Raw genomic sequence first — 19,396 nt, forward strand, 5'->3', positions numbered from 1 at the left:
GCTATCTCCAGGGCTGTGGTGAGAAGGTATGTCAAGAATGAACTTTATATTGTGAAACTTTTTTTTCTTTTTTCTTTAATGTGCATTACTGCACATTCCTTTAGACGAAGAAGAAAGCTGCCGAGGCCTATGACCAAAACCTTTCATCTGTATTAATTCATAAAACTTGTATAACTCTACAACACAGAGCAGGCTTTGCGGCAGGTTTGATGTCTGGCCCACATGGAACTTTCTCTCGATAGCAGGTTGGAAGACATATAACTAAATTAGGGCACTTTCTTTTTTACCCATCAAAGCCAGAAAAGCAGGTGTTCAAGTGTTCTGTGATGGATTTACGCAACGGAGGGCTACTTTGCCAAAAGTAGAACCTAAGAATAATGGAGCCGGTATATATATTGTGCTAATGGAGAACAATGGAAAAAGAACTGTATGGTGGCAGCGCAGGTTAATCTTGACACTGACACATCTGGTGTTGCAGCCGTTGAAGCAAAGAACATGCAGAGAGTGACTATAGGCGAGAGCCAGGGCTCCTCATTATTTCTCTTCTAATACCACTATACTAGTTTCCTGGTAGGTGGGTCATTGTTGCTTACTGGGAGGGGAGGGGTAAGACAGCAGGAATGTCAGCAAGGCACTTCTGTATAATACACTACTCTCCTGCCTAAAACTTTTGGACTTTCATTTTTTCATCCTTTGTTGCTATCATCATTCTATTTTCAACAACATATTTGCATGTGAGTATTAAATTATTCCCGCATTGCAGGGGATTGGACAAGATGACTCTTGGGGTCCCTTATGAAACGAGATATACTCAGGACTTCTTTTCAGGTGGAACTCACCAGAAATCAGTTCCAGCACCTCTCAGGTGGGAGCCAATTCCATTGTAAGAGAAGAAGGGAGGTGTTCATGGTGAGTTCTGGCGACTCCTTTTCTAGAAAAACAGCACTGGGTATACTCATTGTGCAAGAGCAACTGACAGATTAGGTTGCAAATAGCACAATATAGGTCATTAAAAAATTCAAATATGGGCACTGACGGACAACTCTGGCATGAGGGTGCCATGGTGGAAATTGTTCGATGGGACTGAGGGAACCAGATTTCTTATCTTAAAAATGATAGTAATATATTTACTCACCATAAAGATTATTTTAAAAGTTAAACACCTTGAGGTTCCATTGATTTCACTGGGAGAGAACAAAACAAGTACTTCAGTTTTCTCATTGAAATCAATAGGAATAAGTTCAAAGTGCTTAACTTAGGCATGATTGTGTCTCCTATTTACAATAAAATCAGAATGTCTGCTACCTGGTTCCGAGAGAACCAAGTAAATACGCAGCTAAGAGGCTTGGCACAATTATTGGGCATGCTGTACTAAATTATTGCTGAAATCAATATTACTTTTCAGATTTACAATTCTTGGTTTAATCCTTTTGCCACAGCAATCACTTCAGCTCTGAGTTCTACAAGGCAAACCCCCCAAAATCAATCAAATCTGCAGTTCACAGCAAATGTCTGTTCTGTTCACTTGCAAACTAAAGCACAGTGACAAGGAAAATGCTAGAATTATCAGGATTGAGCTTTCTACTAAAAGAGACCTACTATAGGGAGGTCCTTACAGGTGATTTATGTTCTCATGCGCTGGCTGGTGATGTTCCAAATTAGCTTGATAGATGGGAAGGAAGGGACTGAGCGACGGAAGTAAAAAACATGCTTGGTGTTTTGTGCTGTGTTTGCTCAGCTTTGGCAAAAAACATTTCACCTGCCTCACTTTTTATGGTTTGTAGTACTTCTTGAATGTCTTATAAATTCAGATTTAAAGTTTATTTTATAAAAAGAAAATAAGAAGTAAATCATCTCCTTACCTATCGTATTATTAACTTTTACTAGTCAGGTTCATGGGTTTAATTCCAGAAAGAATAATATTTTTCATGCTTTGCAACCATAGCATTCGTTATTTCCCTTTTATATGGTGCTTTTAGGAAAACAAACTGTTCCAGTATCTTTGTTTCTTTCAACCAAAACAACCTTGTGAGGTAGATCAGGATTATCATCCACTAAATAGCTCACAATGAATGAGCTCCTTGGGGAACATATTATGAGAAGTTTGAAGCAAAGGGACATGCGTTCTGTCACTTGCTCCCATTCCTTCAACACTGTGACCACTGATAATATTAAAAAGGTGAAAGGCAGGGACTGCTGCCCTAGAAGGTATGGAAGGGACAGGACCACAGGTTTCTGTCTAGCTTCCCAAAGACAACTGGCAGCTGAAACACGAAGAATGGTGATAGGCTTTTGTTTTTGTTTTTAATGCACACAGAGTAGGGAGCAGGGGAGGTAATGATAATGCATACTGAGATTGGGGAATAGCATACAAAGAAGAAAGGAACTGTGATTTGAGGGCAGGGGCTAGGATGAAGCTATTGGTGGAATAGTTGGAAGGAACCACTGAGATTACCACTGAGAAGGAACCAAAGATAATGTGAGGAGACCAAAGCTTAGTGGTAGAGAACATGCTTTGCATGCAGAATGATCCAGGTTCAATCTCTGGCACCCCCTCCCCCTCTTAAATAGAACAGACTGCAGCTGAAGGAGAACATCCTGCCTGGACAGCTTCTGCCAGTCAAAGCAGACAATATTGGGTTAGGGGTCAGCAAACCTTTTCAGCAGGGGGCCACGGTCCTTCAGACCTTGTGGGGGGCCAGCCAAATTTTTTTGGGGGGGTGAACCTATGCCCCACATATAACCTAGAGATGCATTTTAAATAAAAGGCGAATGGGCCAGATCCGGCCCCCGGGCCTTAGTCTGCCTACCCACGGGTTAGACAGACAAACTGCCTGACTTTCTATAAGCAGCTTCCTTTGTTGCTAACATCCTGCCTTAGAATGCAGGTGGCACAGTGTAAATGTGAATTGGTTGTGGCACGAGTGATTTTAAGCAGATGATTCATAAGCAGGAGAAGGGCACTGAACTCTTCTTTCTGTGCACCAATCCTCTCCATTCAGGCAGCACCACCAGTTGCTTTATGGAGGTTTAGCACATAACATTTAGTATAGGGATATGAAGTGGGGAGGGGAGGGTTGGCTTCCCACACCTGCCCAACAGTAACTTCATTTGCCATATGGGGCTGCTGATAGGTAAAAGCAAAATAAACATACAAATAAAAAACAGCCAGAGATTCTGAACACAATTTGCCCGTGGCAGGACTGGCTTTGAAATATGTGGTTTGCTTTTATTAACAGTCAGTTAGGTTACCGGCAAAGTTCACATTGTGATAAATCAACTACTGTTTTCTTTAAAACAGTAGTCGTACTGAGGAGTATTGCATCTACCCTAGCATATGTAACTCTAGTGATTTCAGTGGGACTGAGCACAAGATTGTGTGGCACAAGCCTGTTGGAGAGCTTCTAGGAATATTATTATGTGCGGATGAGAGTCAAGATATATCCGTTTTGTAATGACAAGTTTTTATTAGGCACTGTGATGGTCTATTTTGACTGTGTGAGAATTACTGCTACCAGGTGGTAAACAGCCTCACTAGCGACTATTAATTTCATTCAATTTCACTTCATCACCTAGACAACATAGCAGAGAAGCTGCCATTTGAAGACAGATGGCACTTGTGACATTTACTTGTAAGAGGCCACCAAATATATCAAGTAGTGTTTTATTCTTCAGCCAGATAATCAAATTATTGAATAGTATCCAATGCTATGAAATATTCTTAGAAGTGATGTACTGACATAGATGACTACTGTAACTATAATTGGGCTTCCTTCTATATATTTATGACAATGTCAGTGTCAGCCTAGCTAGGAAGAGGAGAAGCAGCAGAAGGCTGGAAAAACATTTGAATTATGTGGTAATTTTCTCAGCAACTAAGTTCACATTTGGAAATACCATTTCCATCTCCAGTCATTAGAATTAGAAAGGCAATCTCAAGGATCTACAAAAACCAGCAGTCAAAAATTAATTGCAATGGGAAGCCAATCTACATCTTAGTGCTACCTGGCAATAAGCCCCATTGAACACAGTGGGACTTTGTGTTGTGCAAATGTGTATACTATTGCTCTATGTCAATAAGCCAGGCACAGAAAGCATTGGGAAATGGAATTTTGCTTGGTCAACACTTAAAGTTGATGTCTAGTACATCAACTTCTTCCATAAACCACACATCATAAGCAAATACAGCACAAATCAAGGAAATGATTGTTGTTGATATTTTATGCTGACTCCATGAAGCCACACATTTCCCCTCCATAAGATTTCCAATGCATTCCCAGATAATAAAGTCAAAAATATGACTGAACAGACCTCAGACCTTAGATGTTAATGGTTGAGACCCAATGGTGCCCTAACAAGCACACCTATTTGTACAAAGGTGGTCCCTGATTTCTTATTGTTCCACCCATGTCACACCAAATACCATTCTGGAAAGCAGCTTTTCTGAGGGTTCTGGATATTGCAGCAGGAAGGAGGCACTAAAGCCTTAAATTAATAATATCACCTTCTCTCTCTCTCTCTCTCTCTCTCTCTCTCTCTCTCTCTCTCTCTCTCACACACACACACACACACACACACACTATTGTAACCAAACCAAAGACAAGGTATTTATTGCAGGTTCAGTCAGGCTGTTTGGCCAGTTACTTACACCCTTAATTCCTGGAAGAGCTATTTAGAATTATATCTGAAAACTCATAGATTTCATAAACAAATCAGTTCCTCTGAGGAATGAGAGGCAAGACTAAGTGAAAATAAAGATATAATCTCTGTTACCTCTTAAATAGGGATCTGTTGTTACTTTTTGTCAGTATTGCTTTTGAGGGACTGTTATTTCTGTGGCAATTACATGGATGCCAAGGCAATCCTTGCACAGGATGTTCTGGGAAAACTAGCAGGCTACAGTGATTTGACCTCTTTCCAGTTATATGAACCTGCCACATTTGATGATCTAGCCTCAATCAGAACATTCCAAGGGATGTCTCAAAACATATTATGAGACAGTAAAACTTTTTTCTTATGTGTGTGTCTCCTATGGCTTCTAAGTACTTCCTATCAGTTACTGATAGCTTTTCTTCTCTAGGTATGAGGAAAAAAATAAAAAGTACACACGTGTCTTTCGAGCAGAATCCTCCACAAAAAGCGAAGAGATGTCTTCATCCACTCCTGCTTCATTCTTTGCAATACAGGTGTATGCTCCTGTGTCTTCATAGCGTACATTGCTAATGTGGACCTCGCTGCCATTTGCTGGGTGCAGAAGAAACAAAGGAGTACGTGAGTTATGGTTTTTGTTGTGTCACTTTGCTCACAAGATGAAACAGGTAGCATTTGTTTTAGCCTAGCCCATTTAAAGCTTTTGTCCCTCCTCCTTGAACTCTCCTAACTTGGGGGATATAAAATCTGGCCACAGATATGCAGTTGGTCAATGATGCACATTCTCCAGCTTGCTATCAGAGAGGAGCAATGCCTTTTTCTATTTCAGTGCCAATGTGTGCACATTTCATCATAGCCCAATCAATGCACATGTGAACTCTCAGGTAGAGAGAGAAATTGGATTTGGTCTATAAAAATGCTAATTCAGAAACTGATATTCACAGATTAAAGGAGAAGAAATGTTAGTTGGTTAAACAGCGTGTGCTTGGGTTTTTATAATCTTACCACTTCAAATTGGAAAATACTTCACTGTGGTAACATTTCCTAAAAATATTACTTGATACACTCGCACAAAATACTAAGGTGAATTGAAACTAGCTATAGACAGAGAAGTAAAGGAAAACATATATAGAACAGGTTACTTGTAGACTTCAGAACTGTCAGCTTCACTTCTGAGGTGGAGTTAACACATCATACCTGTTGCTCAAGGCTCTGCCTGAAGGCATGATAAATAAATTACACCAGTTTAAAAGTTCACGTTGCTCTCCGAAGTCTTTGTAGTGCAGATAAAAAGACATGCCTATGCTTTTACCTTGAAGAGTTAACTGTTTAGATAACTTTGGAGTTATATCAATCCCGTTCTTCAACCAGCCAAGCACTGGATTGGGGATACCCTCTGCATGGCACCGAAGGCTGGCTGTAACACCAGGCTCCCTTGCTTGGCTTTCGGGAAACACTCTTATGACAGGCGGAACTGAAATAGACAAAAAAGCACGATGAATCAGATGGAATGCAAATGATCAAAAACAGAAACACATTTTAAAAAGTAATCAGTGATAACAACTGCTTAGCTGTGTATCATTGGCAAAGCAGAATGAAATTGTGACATTGACCATCTTGGCTACGAATTCTGGAAGACCTGCTCCCTGCCTTGTAGGCCTTTTCCACCTGGGCCCTGACTGATTCCAGCTATAAAAAGCTATGGCTGCTGAACAGACTCTGGGCTGCTGTTTTGTTCCGGGGGTTTTGCTGAGGAGGAGGGGTTGTTGCTGTTGGTTTTTTTGTATATTTATTTTAGATCTTGTGATTTATGTGGAAATTGTTCAGTTTGGTTGTGTATTTTAATGCTTTGCTTATTGTTTATTACTGCTTTTGTTGTGTTGTAGTTATGCCTTTCTTCATGTTGTAAGCCACATTGAACATGGTTTGAATTGTGGAAAGGCGGCACACCTATAAAATTATGAATGTGTGCATGTAAATGTTTCCTAGCAGATATTGACCTCTGTCATACAATTTGGGAAGGGCCATAGCTCAGTGGTAAAACAGCTACTTTGCATGCAGGTTCGATCCCCAGCATCTTGAGGTAGGGCTGGGATAAAGATTTCTTGTCTGAAATCCTAGAGAGCCCCTATCCATCAGTGTACACAATACTAAGCTAGATGGAAGAAATGTCTCACTCTGTACAAGGCAGTTTCCTCCTTTCCTGTGTTGTGGAAGGGTGAACATGCAGGGCCATTTGCTACTTGCCTACATACCCATGGTAAGTAGATAAATATTTCTGCGTTGAAAATATATTTAATCTTCCTTTCCAAGTTGCATGAGAAAATTAAACTCGTAGAGTCGGAATCAATACATAATTAGTGAGGGAAAAACCACATTTCATGGCTGAGTGGCAATCAGAGGATTACATCTAGTCATTTATGACTATACTGTTACCTCACCTGGGATTTACAGTGTAAGACAAAACTACTGTGTGATGTAATTGTAAAATAAGAGTTGTCATATACAAATGTAGCTCTGCATTAACAATAAAGCTCTCTAATTAAAATGGATTGCTTACACCCATCTCTTCAGGTTATTTACTTTCACTGTGATTGCAGTAGATCCCTACTAATTAAATTTTAATGCTTACATCGTATGATTTTGTGCCAACTCCTTTCAAACAGAAAAAAGAAAAGTGATAATCTAGAGGTAACTGCAGGTATCAAAAGCCCACATAGCGACCTATTTCATAGGAAAACTTCCAGCAATATTGTTCACAATCTAAGGAGCTCCAAATGCACATATACAGCTCTAGCATACATGCACCATGTAGGGCTAAATGTGTGGATGGAAGAACTCAGAGACAGAAAAAACAGTTGAGGACGTCTATTTTTTTCATATATTTTGTAAGAAAAACACAAGTTCACAGAAAACCACACGTGGAAGATAATACCTTACAAAAGAGTCTTAAATCATTCTGAATGCCAAATGGCTCTGAGGTCGTGCACCTTCAACTTCCGGTATGATGAAAATGTACCATTTTCCAATAAATTTAATATTATATTGCTTACCTTCCCCATCTCAAATAAAATGTGCTAACTTTATTATAAACATGGTGTGCCAAATTCATAATAGCCATACTAATGTCGCTAGAATCTCTCTCTACCCCATTAAACTAGTATACCTCCTAGCTGCTGTAAGAAGATGGATTATCATTTCCTGATCCTCCAGTGGAACCAAGTACAAATAAAGGATTCAAGGGAAGATTACATAATGCTGTGCTAATAATCTCAGCTGAAGGTTTGTTTGCTTGTCTGGCCATTCTTGGGGGGGGAGGGCAGTACAAAAGATTCCTTTAAAAATGTGGGAAGGGGAGAATTTCAGTGAAGACAGACAAGGCCTGGGTGCATGTGCTCTTTCCTTTTCATAATTCTAGCATGCTCCCAGTGCCAACAACCCAGCTTTATGTGCTGTGGGAAAGGCCCTCCCTCATGGGCTTTTCACAAATGCTTTTCACAAACACCTGACAGAGGTGCAAGAAAGGATTTTACTTTAAAAAACAAATGAATGTGCTGCTCTCAGGCACTCCACATGCAGCCTCTGTGGCTTCGTCCTCTCTCTGGAAAGTTCAGGTGAGAATGTTGTACAGTGGTACCTCAGGTTAAGTACTTAATTCGTTCCGGAGATCCATACTTAACCTGAAACTGTTCTTTACCTGAAGCACCACTTTAGCTAATGGGGCCTCCTGCTGCTACTGCGCTGCCGGAACACGATTTTTGTTCTCATCCTGAAGCAAAGTTCTTAACCTGAAGCACTATTGCTGGGTTAGCACAGTCTGTAACCTGAAGCGTATGTAACCTGAAGTACTACTGTAATGCAATGTCTTCCCAGGGCTGTTCCAGGAACCACAGGAATCTAGGGAGGCTGTGGAATGCCATGCTAGAACTATGAAAAGGAAAGAATCACATACCACATGCTGTAATTTTATTAAGGAGTTGCCAAACACTCTCCCTTGAAAATTTCACAGAAATGCTAATGTCTTCACAAAAGAGGCACCTCATTCTGGGGGCTGCACAGAAATCGTTTCCCAAAGTTAGTATGTAGAGTTTAACACAGTGTTAAATAAAGTTGAGATGAAAATCATGTAGGTGGAGACATTTCCTAAGAAAGCAGCAGGAAATGGTCCCCATTTTTACAGGGATTTTTTTTTGGGGGGGGGGAGACTGGGAAAATAGTGATCTTATTACCGCATTTTTCGCTCTATAACACGCACCTGACCATAACACGCACGTAGTTTTTAGAGGAGGAAAATCCGTAGGCATGCCCAGTGGCGTAGCGTGGGGGGTGCAGGGGGGGCCGGCCGCACCGGGCGCAACATCTGGGGGTTAGGGTTAGAGGGCGCAAATCCATGGGTTAGGGGGCGCAAATTACTTGCCTTGCCCCGGGTGCTGACAACCCACGCTACACCACTGGGCATGCCACCCGTAGGCATTCCCTCCATAACACGCACAGACATTTCCCCTTACTTTCTAGCAGGAAAAAAGTGAGTGTCATGGTGCAAAAAATACAGTATATAATACTGTTGTTGATAGTTTTCATCTTCCTCCAAAAATCTGGGGAGAGTTACTTTTGCAAAAAGGTGAGTGAGTAGCTGATCATTAATTACTTATGGACATAACTGATATTACCTGAGAAAGAAAAATCAGTCATACGAAGAATGCACTTTCCAACACTTTTAGATTTGTTTTTTTAAACAACAACACCCTAACATTCCAGTACCATCTTGAAGCCCAGTTATTGACACGGGAGAAAATTTGAATGACAAAACATAAATTATTAATTTTGACTATTATGAAATGGGATTATCTGTTTTCCGATGCAACCCAACTGTTTAAAGGAAATGGCTCAGCGTGACACCCTCATTATAATTATGCTGGCAAGAAAGAAATGACTTTGACGCATTTTGCACCTCAGTAATAATCATACACAAAATGAAAAGCATTGAATAGTTTTTGAAGGAGGAAATTAGAAATAACAAACTTTAATCTTGATTCTTATCATACGCTCCAGCTGTTCCTATTTATCAGACACAATTTCTGTTTTCTGGTAGTTGGAAGTTAAATCTCAGAGTGGGATGTACCTCGTATCTGCTTCTCGCGCTTGTAGATGCAAGATGCATATAATGGGAGTGCAAAGGCACCATGCAGTGCCTGCTCTACATTTCCACATAATGCAGCTGCTGACGTGCATACTGAACTGTTGACAACCTAGCTTAGGACAATTATGCTTTTTCTAGTGCAGCCGGAAAAGCAACTTACAAATAATGAGTAAAGCCTTTAGAATGTGAAGTAGAACCTTGATTCTCAGTGTGAGAATTGAGTGCTTTAGTATGCCCTCATTTCCATTTCTGAAGTGATAGATGACAGGTTTTTATCCTTATCCTGGTAACCAATTTATTTCATGGTCGTAGGCTTCCTACAGGGATTTTATTGTTGTACCTAGGTGAAAAGCTGCCAGCTTATTTGGCCTTTGTCCCTTCTATTCCACCAGTCCTAAAAGAACCATAGAATTGTAGAATTGGAAGGCACCCCGAAGATCATCTAGTCCAGGCATGGCCAAACTTGGCCCTCCAGCTGTTTTGGGACTACAATTCCCATCATCCCTGACCACTGGTCCTGTTAGCTAGGGATGATGGGAGTTGTAGTCCCAAGATAGCTGGAGGGCCAAGTTTGGCTGTGCCTGATCTAGTCCAACTACCTGAAATGCAGGAATCTCAACTAGATCATACATGACAGATCCACTACAATAAAGCCCTGCAGTCACACTTCATGCTGCTATCCCACCCTTTCTCGATGAAGGATATTAAGCCTCAGACTCAGTTCTGGACACTGCTGAACATACGTGGGGGTACCTTTGAAGGTGACTCGGAAACTACAACTAATCCAGAATGCGGCAGCTAGACTGGTGACTGGGAGCGGCTGCCGAGACCATATAACACCGGTCTTGAAAGACCTGCATTGGCTCCAAGTACGTTTCCGAGCACAATTCAAAGTGTTGGTGCTGACCTTTAAAGCCCTAAACGGCCTCGGTCCAGTATTCCTGAAGGAGCGTCTCCACCCCCATCATTCTGCCCGGACGCTGAGGTCCAGCGCCGAGGGCCTTCTGGCTGTTCCCTCATTGCGAGAAGCAAAGCTACAGGGAACCAGGCAGAGGGCCTTCTCGGTAGTGGCGCCCGCCCTGTGGAACGCCCTTCCAGCAGATGTCAAAGCGCTAAACAACTACCTGACATTCAGGAGACATCTTAAGGCAGCCCTGTTCAGGGAAGTTTTTAACGTGTGATATTTTATTGTATTTTTTGTTTTTATGGAAGCCGCCCAGAGTGGCTGGGGAGGCCCAGCCAGATGGGCGGGGTATAAATAAATAAATAATAATAATAATAATAATAATAATAATAATTATTATTATTATTATTATTATTCAAAGTATATAACCCACTTTATCTGAAGATCCCAGGGTGGTGTATAACATTAGAAAATCATTTACATAATATAATAAAAATAGACAGGAAAATAATCACAGGAACAATCATAATAACTGTCCCTCCCTACATTAAAAAGGCCACAGATTGTTTAGAGGCTGAAGGCCTTGGGTAAAGAGGAATGTTTTCGCCTGGCACCTAAAGACATGTACGGTAATGATGGCACCAGGTGAGCCTCTTTGGGTTGAAATTTCTTGGTAGGGTGCCAAGGACTGATTTCTACTGCTTAGAGTTCCAGATTGTGTGGAAGCCTGTGTACATGATAGTCTAATCTCATTCTTCAGACATTTGCACTGAATGTGTGGATTACAGGGGGAAAGCCCATTTGATGTGGTCCTACTTCCCACTCACATCTTCTCCCACTCAAATGTTCTTCCTAACCATTCATCTGAATAGTGCTCATGAATTTACTTAAAATGAAATCTTGTAGGTATTGCTCTTTTTTCAATATACAGTGGTACCTCGGGTTACATACGCTTCAGGTTACATACGCTTCAGGTTACAGACTCCGCTAACCCAGAAATAGTGCTTCAGGTTAAGAACTTTGCTTCAGGATGAGAACAGAAATCGTGCTCCGGTGGCGTGGCAGCAGGAAGAGGCCCCATTAGCTAAAGTGGTGCTTCAGGTTAAGAACAGGTTCAGGTTCAGAATGGACCTCCGGAACGAATTAAGTACTTAACCCGAGGTACCACTGTATATATATCCATATAAATATTATTTTCTCTGCTTCTAAATTTTGTCGCTATTCTATTCAGGTAGCCACTATTCATCAAATTGCCATATCACTAAGATAATATAACAACAACAACTTATTTATGTTGTATGAAAAGTTGCTATTGGACTTGTGTTGTTTTATTTGCACATTGTACTTCTTTGAAAATGAAGCAAAGTTTGAATGAAAAATTATAGACTGAATTCTATAAATTATGTATAAGTCAGTAAAAGAGCAAATGCCTCTTGTCTATGACATTATTAAAAACATCAATTGCTCCCTGTCACTGTCCTACCTCATTCATTCTGTTTCCACGCTCAGATCAACTCAAAAGTTAACATGGTGAATATTCATAAATAAAATAAAATTGTGCTCTCTTTCTCTCTCTCTTTTAGTAGCACTTACCAACATCAGAAGGGGGGAGCGGGGGGGGGGTTTGAGAACAATAGATCTGGATCAAAATGGTGATCTATAAACCAGTTTTGTTTAAATGTTTTATTTGATTTACACACTAATTAATCACATATGCTCACAAGTATGTCTCACTGAACTGAAAGTATCATGCTTGCAGGAAAATGTACTAAGGATTTCTATCCTATCACAAAAAAGAAGTGTTATGCAGGTTCGTTAGCTGCATTACCATATGTTCATAAGGGATTTAGATGAAAATGGGCTCCTGAAATCAGGTAGCACAGTCATCAGAAACACTAGATCTGGACCCTGGCACCACAGAGACCAAGTCCAACCATCAGGGTCCTGCCTAACCTGAGATCCTTCAACCAGGAACCCCAGTGACTGCAGCAGCTGAGGAGCCAGAGTCTTTGCTTCCACTGGCTTCACAAGCCACTGAATCTGTGCATGACTGCACTGTACAGCCCAGCAACAGAGAAAACAGGCTGCCAGGTTACGGGTCAGGAAGTTGTCACTTTGATGGAGTGGAGCAGAGAGGGACTACAGAAGAGCTCAACCAACCTTTGTCAGAACAAGTCATATCTTTTCCTAGGACCTGTTCTGAAGGACCTGATTTGACTCCAGTTCTTGACCTGTTAAGTGCTTCCACAGTCTCTGTGTTTCAGTTCTTTTTTCTTGCTGCATCTGCTGAGCCACTATCCAACTGCCTTCCTCCAGATTCCATTGTGGGTTCATCTTTGCCAGGACAGGGCATTAATTAGAAGTTCCATTCCATCACTATGCAACAGAGCTGGTGTTGTGTCATAGCTAGAGTCTTTGACTAGAAACGGGGAGACCAAAACTTAAACTTGTGCTCAGACGCAAGGTCATAAAGGTTGACCTTGGTCAGCACACCCTTTCATCCTGATGTACAGTCACAGGTTTGTTGTGACATGTGTGTGTGTGTGTGTGTGTGTGTGTGTGTGACTATGTACACTACCCTGAGTAGCTTGGAGAAGAATAATAAATAATATGCTTCACTTTGTTCTCTCTGGAAATAGATGCTCTTTCCTCCAGTAGAGAATGGAAACATTTAAACTAAACAAAATCAAGTCAATAGGCTTAACAGGCTTATTATTCTGAAGGTATGGAAATTGTTTTCACTGCTGGCTAGCCAAGGCTCTGTCCATCATTCAGTACAAAGAGTTATGCCTATTTTTAGAGTCAGGCAGTATGTAAGGTAAGGTGAGAAGGTTGGGGAGATATGGTTCTCTAGAGATACTATGACATACATATTGACTCCCTCCTTGAAGTAGTGGTGGACCTTGGGGTCTCCGATTTCAGCAGTGTCCTATGAATCACCAAAATTCCCCCCGGCCTCTTTGCTTCCATTTTACACCATAGTGGTGGTGTCCCCAAGGCCCCATGCCCAGTGTGACCCAAGCGGTCATGCTTCCTTAAATCCACCTCTGCTTGGAATCAGATAATCTGGGAGTTTATCAAAAATCAATAGTGGCCAAGTTGTGGTTGATGTGCCATATTGCTTGGTAACTATTAGTCTGACAGGTCTGCTGGCTAATTCACTTCATTTTTGTCTCAATGGGACAGTTCCAGGTTATACAAACACATATCCATCAGTGTTCTCAACCAGCCACTTTCCATCCTGCTCCCTCCCTCTTTCATTGTGAAGGGTTGCCAGGAACCGCTCCACCACTTCCTGTGCTTTCTGTGCAGCAGGAAGCTAAGCCTGTAGTCAGACAAGACATGCCATTTCTTCTCCCTGCAGTGGTGTCTGATAAGAGTGAAAAGAAACAGCTGTTGACATGGAGTTCTTTATAACTGAAGAGGAAAGGAAGGGACATGACCCGAGTAGAGGGAAGGTGCTAGGAAGAAACTTGAGTGGCCTGCAGTCTACAGTGCAAGGTGTAAGGCCTCAGATACTACCCAACAAGAAACTACTCACTGGGGAACATCATGTGATATAACACCCTGTTCATAATAAACCAGAGTAAACTGAACAATCCAGTGGTTGTGGCTATTTGTGTACCGGAAAAGAGGGACCAAAGGCATGGACGTTGGGTCTTTTGATGTACCCCTGCCCATGGAAGATCAACAATGATTAAGACACACCAAGTGGCTGTAGCAATGAAAAATCAAGCTGAAGATGCTCTCCCACATTACGTTGCATTACCTCTCTCATGCATTATTACTACCTTTGCAAATACATTGCAGTATATGCAGGACTAGGGATGGATGTGATTATTGGAATGCCTTTCCACAGAGTTAATGTCAATATATAATTGCATTAAGCCTGTGCTTGTTTCTCTCTCTCTCTCTCTCTCTCTCTCTCTCTCTCTGCTATGCATTTAATATTGCTCAAATCCCTACATGGTTAGAAAGTGACATATTTACTGTATATGCTGATTTATCCTCAGAACAACACAGGATATAAATCTGAACAAATGAGTAAAAATAAAATGGAACAGAAACAAAAATGGAATTTAATTCTGGGATAAAAGAAAGGAAAAACAAAGCAAATTTTAACTGAGATAAAATGACAGAACATTAGTGATAACAATTACTACTGATTCATATGAATGAAAATAGACATGTTGCAAAAGTGGTTAAAGTCCAATTAAACATATTTCAAAGCATTCTCACATTAGATCTTAAAGATCAACTAAGCTTCATTATCTTGTTAACCTTATTTTGACTCTTCTGTTATACGAGTGCCATTGCATTAATTAATCTTTTTCTTGGACTACAAGTACTGGTTTCTTTGCCAATATTTAGGAAAACAGTGGTTAGAGCTACAAACAGAATCCATAAAATTGCTGCTTCATCTGACCAATGCATTAAGCTTCACATTTTGACCCAGTTTAGCTCCAATGTGCAAATCCTAATATATTCATCTGTTCACAATCTGATTTGACAAAGGTGCAAATACAAAAATATAACTACAGGAGTACTGTCAAATCATGGTCACAGTGATTGCATTAATTGTAGAGAGATGTATCCTTAATGTAAGAAACTATGTGGCACATTATAGCCCTGTAAAAATCTGTATCTTTTTCAATGCCCTTCTTCTTCCCCAACAATCCCACCTCCTTTAAGTTGACAGAGAAAAAAGGTAGGTGATTGGTTTGATCCTTTGGCCTAAAGAGATAAAATGCCTCCTTTTATTTGGATTTTTATGGAGTTTGATGAAATAGCACCCTTCTAATAAGTCTTAACTCCTTCCTAGATATCAAGAAGTCATAGTGATTGACACGTACAGAGCTAATAAATATTAATAGAGACCTCTGACCATTCTATTCAATAAAGCAAAATACATATTAGATAATCTGATCGCTTGGGAAGGAGCTTCAAAATACTAGTCAAAAGACATGCATTACAAGCCACTAAGCAGAGACAATGGTGTCCATTGTTATTCAGTTCCAGTAGGTCTATGAATACTTACTGGAAGCATTAGGTTGCTCTGCATTTTAAATCCTATTTTTCTTTAATACGAGGACAGCTTTTTTTCTGGAAAGCATGCCACATTATTGAAAACAGACAGACTACAAATGGATTATTGCACTATGCAATAACATGATTAATCTGTTATTCAAAGCCATGTTTTCCCTAAATATCTATTATTTTACAAACAGAATACTAAGAAGGCACATTGTTTAACACAATTAAGAGCTCAAAGTACAGAGTAAATAAACTGTGTGGTCTTCCTTATTATTTTCAATAAGAATTAATTATTTAGAATTGCTACATGCTGTGATTAAATCTCATTTTCCTGTAGCTTTGTTTATAGAAGAGAAAATATTAATGAAAACTGATCATCCATGTCTGTTTTTGCTTTTTGGTTTTCATATAGCAATTAAGAAACCAAAACAGTCTACTGAATTAAATCTAGAGACGGCACCACAACTTGGCAAATCAAACATTTCCCCTTACCATTTACTTGAAGAATATGAGTCTGATAAAGTTTATCATAGCCATCTGCATAGCAGCTGTAATTTCCCATGTGAGTTGTAGTGATCTTAGTAATGTACAGGGACCCATCGTCGCCAAAATCCTAAAGGGAAAGAAGAATCAGAAGGTGATCACAAGTACCTGGACAGAAGTACAACAGCTGCTCAATTCACTTTAGAGGTACGATACAAATACCAATGAATTTAAAGAGTTTCTAATCTCTTCAGTATAAATATTAAAATATTACTGTGTCAACAACCTACATAATATCAAAGTCACACTGGAAATGTGTCAAACCACAAAGACAGCAGCTAATTTGAAGATCAACTGACGGGTGATTAAAATGATGTGGATCAACATAGGGGATGCTGGGAGCAAATTCTGGTTCTGCAAATGGGTCCGTGGACCTGCTGAAGTGACAGGCAGATCAGTGTTAATGAGGGGTCAGTGAAGCACATGTGTTGTAATGATGATTAATAATAATAATAATAATAATAATAATAATAATAATAATTTATTTATAACCCGCCCATCTGGCTGGGTTTCCCCAGCCACTCTGGGCAGCTCCCAACAGAACACTAAAAGCAGAATAGAACTTCAAACATTAAAAACTTCCCTAAACAGGGCTGCCTTCAAATGTCTTCTAAAAGTCAGATAGTTGTTTATTTCCTTGACATCTGATGGGAGGGTGTTCCATAGGGCAGGCGCCACTACTGAGAAGGCCCTCTGCCAGGTTCCCTGTAACCTCACTTCTTTCAGTGAGGGAACCGCCAGAAGGCCCTTGGAGCTGGATCTCAGTGTCCGGGTTGAACGATGGGGGTTGAGATGCTCCTTCAAGAAGATCCAGCACTGCAGCCACTGGATTCAGTGGATCCATAGCTGCCAAATCCCCCATTTTTGAGTGTGTCACACCTTACCACCACTGGTAGCTTAACACTCACTGACCATAGCTCATGCCTTCTGTTGTGGTGATGCTGCCCATAGCAGTATACCTATCTGTAGGTGTAGACCAGAGGAGACAAATTTATATACCACTTTACTCACCCAGCAATTAGTGTAAATGAGGACAGGATTATGTTCTATGGGTCCTGCCATTCCAACACCTTGAATGCATATTTAGATCAGACCTGCACAACTTGTGACCTACCAAGCCGAGCAAAGCTCGGCCCATCAACCATTTACACTACATGAAACTTTCTTGTCCCATTCAATCCAAGTTGGGCCAGCAAAACCAGCAAAAACATTCATTTACTGAGCTTCTGGTAGAGCATCATAAATGACTGACAGATCTTTGTTCAACTTGGTGGGTCACAAGTTATTTGGGCCTGCTGTGAATCATCTTTCAGCTATAAAGTCTTTATCTGTTAGACAGTTTTCTGCTACAACAAGGTCCAGAGAACGCATTAAGCATGAAAAATATATAATCAGCACAATAAACAGAAACAGAATATATAATAGGACATGGAAGCTACCCAGTTCTTTTGTTTTTAAGAAGTAACTGATATCGCTTCTCCTTTTTTATATATATTTTTTCATTTCCCAGGACCCTGCATTCTTATAAAACATGAATGAATCTTTCCTCAGACTTGGATAGGATTTAAACAAGGTACTGAATTGCATACTTCCTCTTCAACACTTGAAACGTTGCAATAAGAAAAAAAAGAAAACAAGCTGAGCCCAGTTGTATGTGAAGTACTCTCCTGTGTCTACACAGTCTCAAATCCAGAAAGTCTTCAATAGTACTGTATGGTTATCAACTATGATTTAATTAGGCCATTACACTTGCTGTTAGTAATTTCTTCTTAATTCTTATTTTGGCTTTTATGTTTCCACACCATTAATGTTATTAGATACCAAGTGGGTGTTTCTTTTATATAGATGTGTGGTATATTTTCATAAAACTACAGTAAGTTAATTGGAACAACCTGTTAGCTAGGAGCATATGGAGTCCCATTGAAAGTATATTACGATGAGAGATAACTTCTGTTGTACAATATTTAATGCAACACTAAAAATACAACACATAACAGGAAATTAAAGGATACAGCAACATAGCAAAGCACTTTTTTCTGATCTGTTTAAAAGCCTTCAGATGATAAAGAGCTCAAACTGGGAAACTAAAAAAGATGAGATGACATAATGCTCGAAGCAGTGGCATATTGGCCTGGTTCAGACAAGCTTCTGGGTGCAAAAAGCCTATGCAGTGGTGTCCACCAGACTTTTTTCAAAGAGGGCTGGATTTGATGAAGTGAAGGGCCGTGAGGGATGACCAAAGTTGTTAACCTTTTTTAGGATTGAAGTTGTTGAGCTTTTTTTAGGGTTGAAGTTTCTGCCACAGGGGCTGGATTAGGTCCCCGAAACGGACTTTGGACATGCCTGGCCTATTGAGAGGGAATTGGCTTGTTACTTGCCACAAGGCACACTTGCCTTGCCATATATTGACGAATTGGATGAAGCATTCAACTGTAAAACTATGCATGTAACTCTCAACCTCACAGTAATTTCCTAGATTCTATGTACTTAACAACAAAAGTAATGCAGTAGACTTGTACGCACATTGGCCTCTATGCAGAAGTTTGGCCATAAATGAACAGTCAACAGCATGAAGGTGACAAGCAGAATGGTGTTTGTTATAGGATGGAGGGAGATTAAGGGCTCAATTCAACTAACTGGCCCTGGAAGCAAATATGTCCACTAGTGTAATGGGGCTTTCCCCCTTCTCCCGTCCCAGCTGGCTTGCGCGGGGTCAGGACATCTCCCAGAACAGTATGTGGGAGGAGGAGAGAGATCATTTCATCAGACAAGCAGAAATGAATTTCAACACTGAATTCTTTCCTAGGATGTGTTGTACCTAATACAGCACACATGGATTTGAATGTTTTGGGCTTTATTTGTATTTTAAAATCTGCCACACAATTGAACAATATTGAGAATGTGCAGATATCCATCTCTATCATTTCATCCTTTGCTGTTTCTTATGTGGTGGCTTTGTTTGGTGGGTTTGTCTTTTCATGAAATCCTAAACAAAGGACGCTGGCACCGATTTCAGACATGATCTCAGTGATTTTGGGTAAGATCTCACCCCAAGTGGATGTGATCTCGCCTGAAGTCAGCACCGATGGCAGAGCCACTTCTCTGCTGTTGGTGGAGATGGCAGG

At 40.5% G+C, this 19,396-nt stretch overlaps 1 protein-coding gene across 4 annotated transcripts in view; it reads right to left on the reverse strand.

Annotated features, from left to right (window-relative positions):
- Window positions 1-19,396, reverse strand: part of FSTL5 (follistatin like 5) — a 340,816-nt gene that overhangs the window by 53,992 nt on the left and 267,428 nt on the right. For all 4 annotated transcript variants that reach the window (XM_082237218.1, XM_082237216.1, XM_082237217.1 and 1 more), the window contains 3 exons: window positions 16,221-16,341; window positions 5,963-6,124; window positions 5,110-5,244 (listed from right to left, as the gene is read on the reverse strand). In XM_082237218.1, the coding sequence (XP_082093344.1) occupies window positions 5,110-5,244; window positions 5,963-6,124; window positions 16,221-16,341 (418 nt within the window). The remainder of the gene's footprint in view (window positions 1-5,109; window positions 5,245-5,962; window positions 6,125-16,220; window positions 16,342-19,396) is intronic.

Source organism: Podarcis vaucheri (genome assembly GCF_965113315.1).
Source record: "Podarcis vaucheri genome assembly, chromosome: 9".
NCBI lineage: Eukaryota > Metazoa > Chordata > Lepidosauria > Squamata > Lacertidae > Podarcis > Podarcis vaucheri.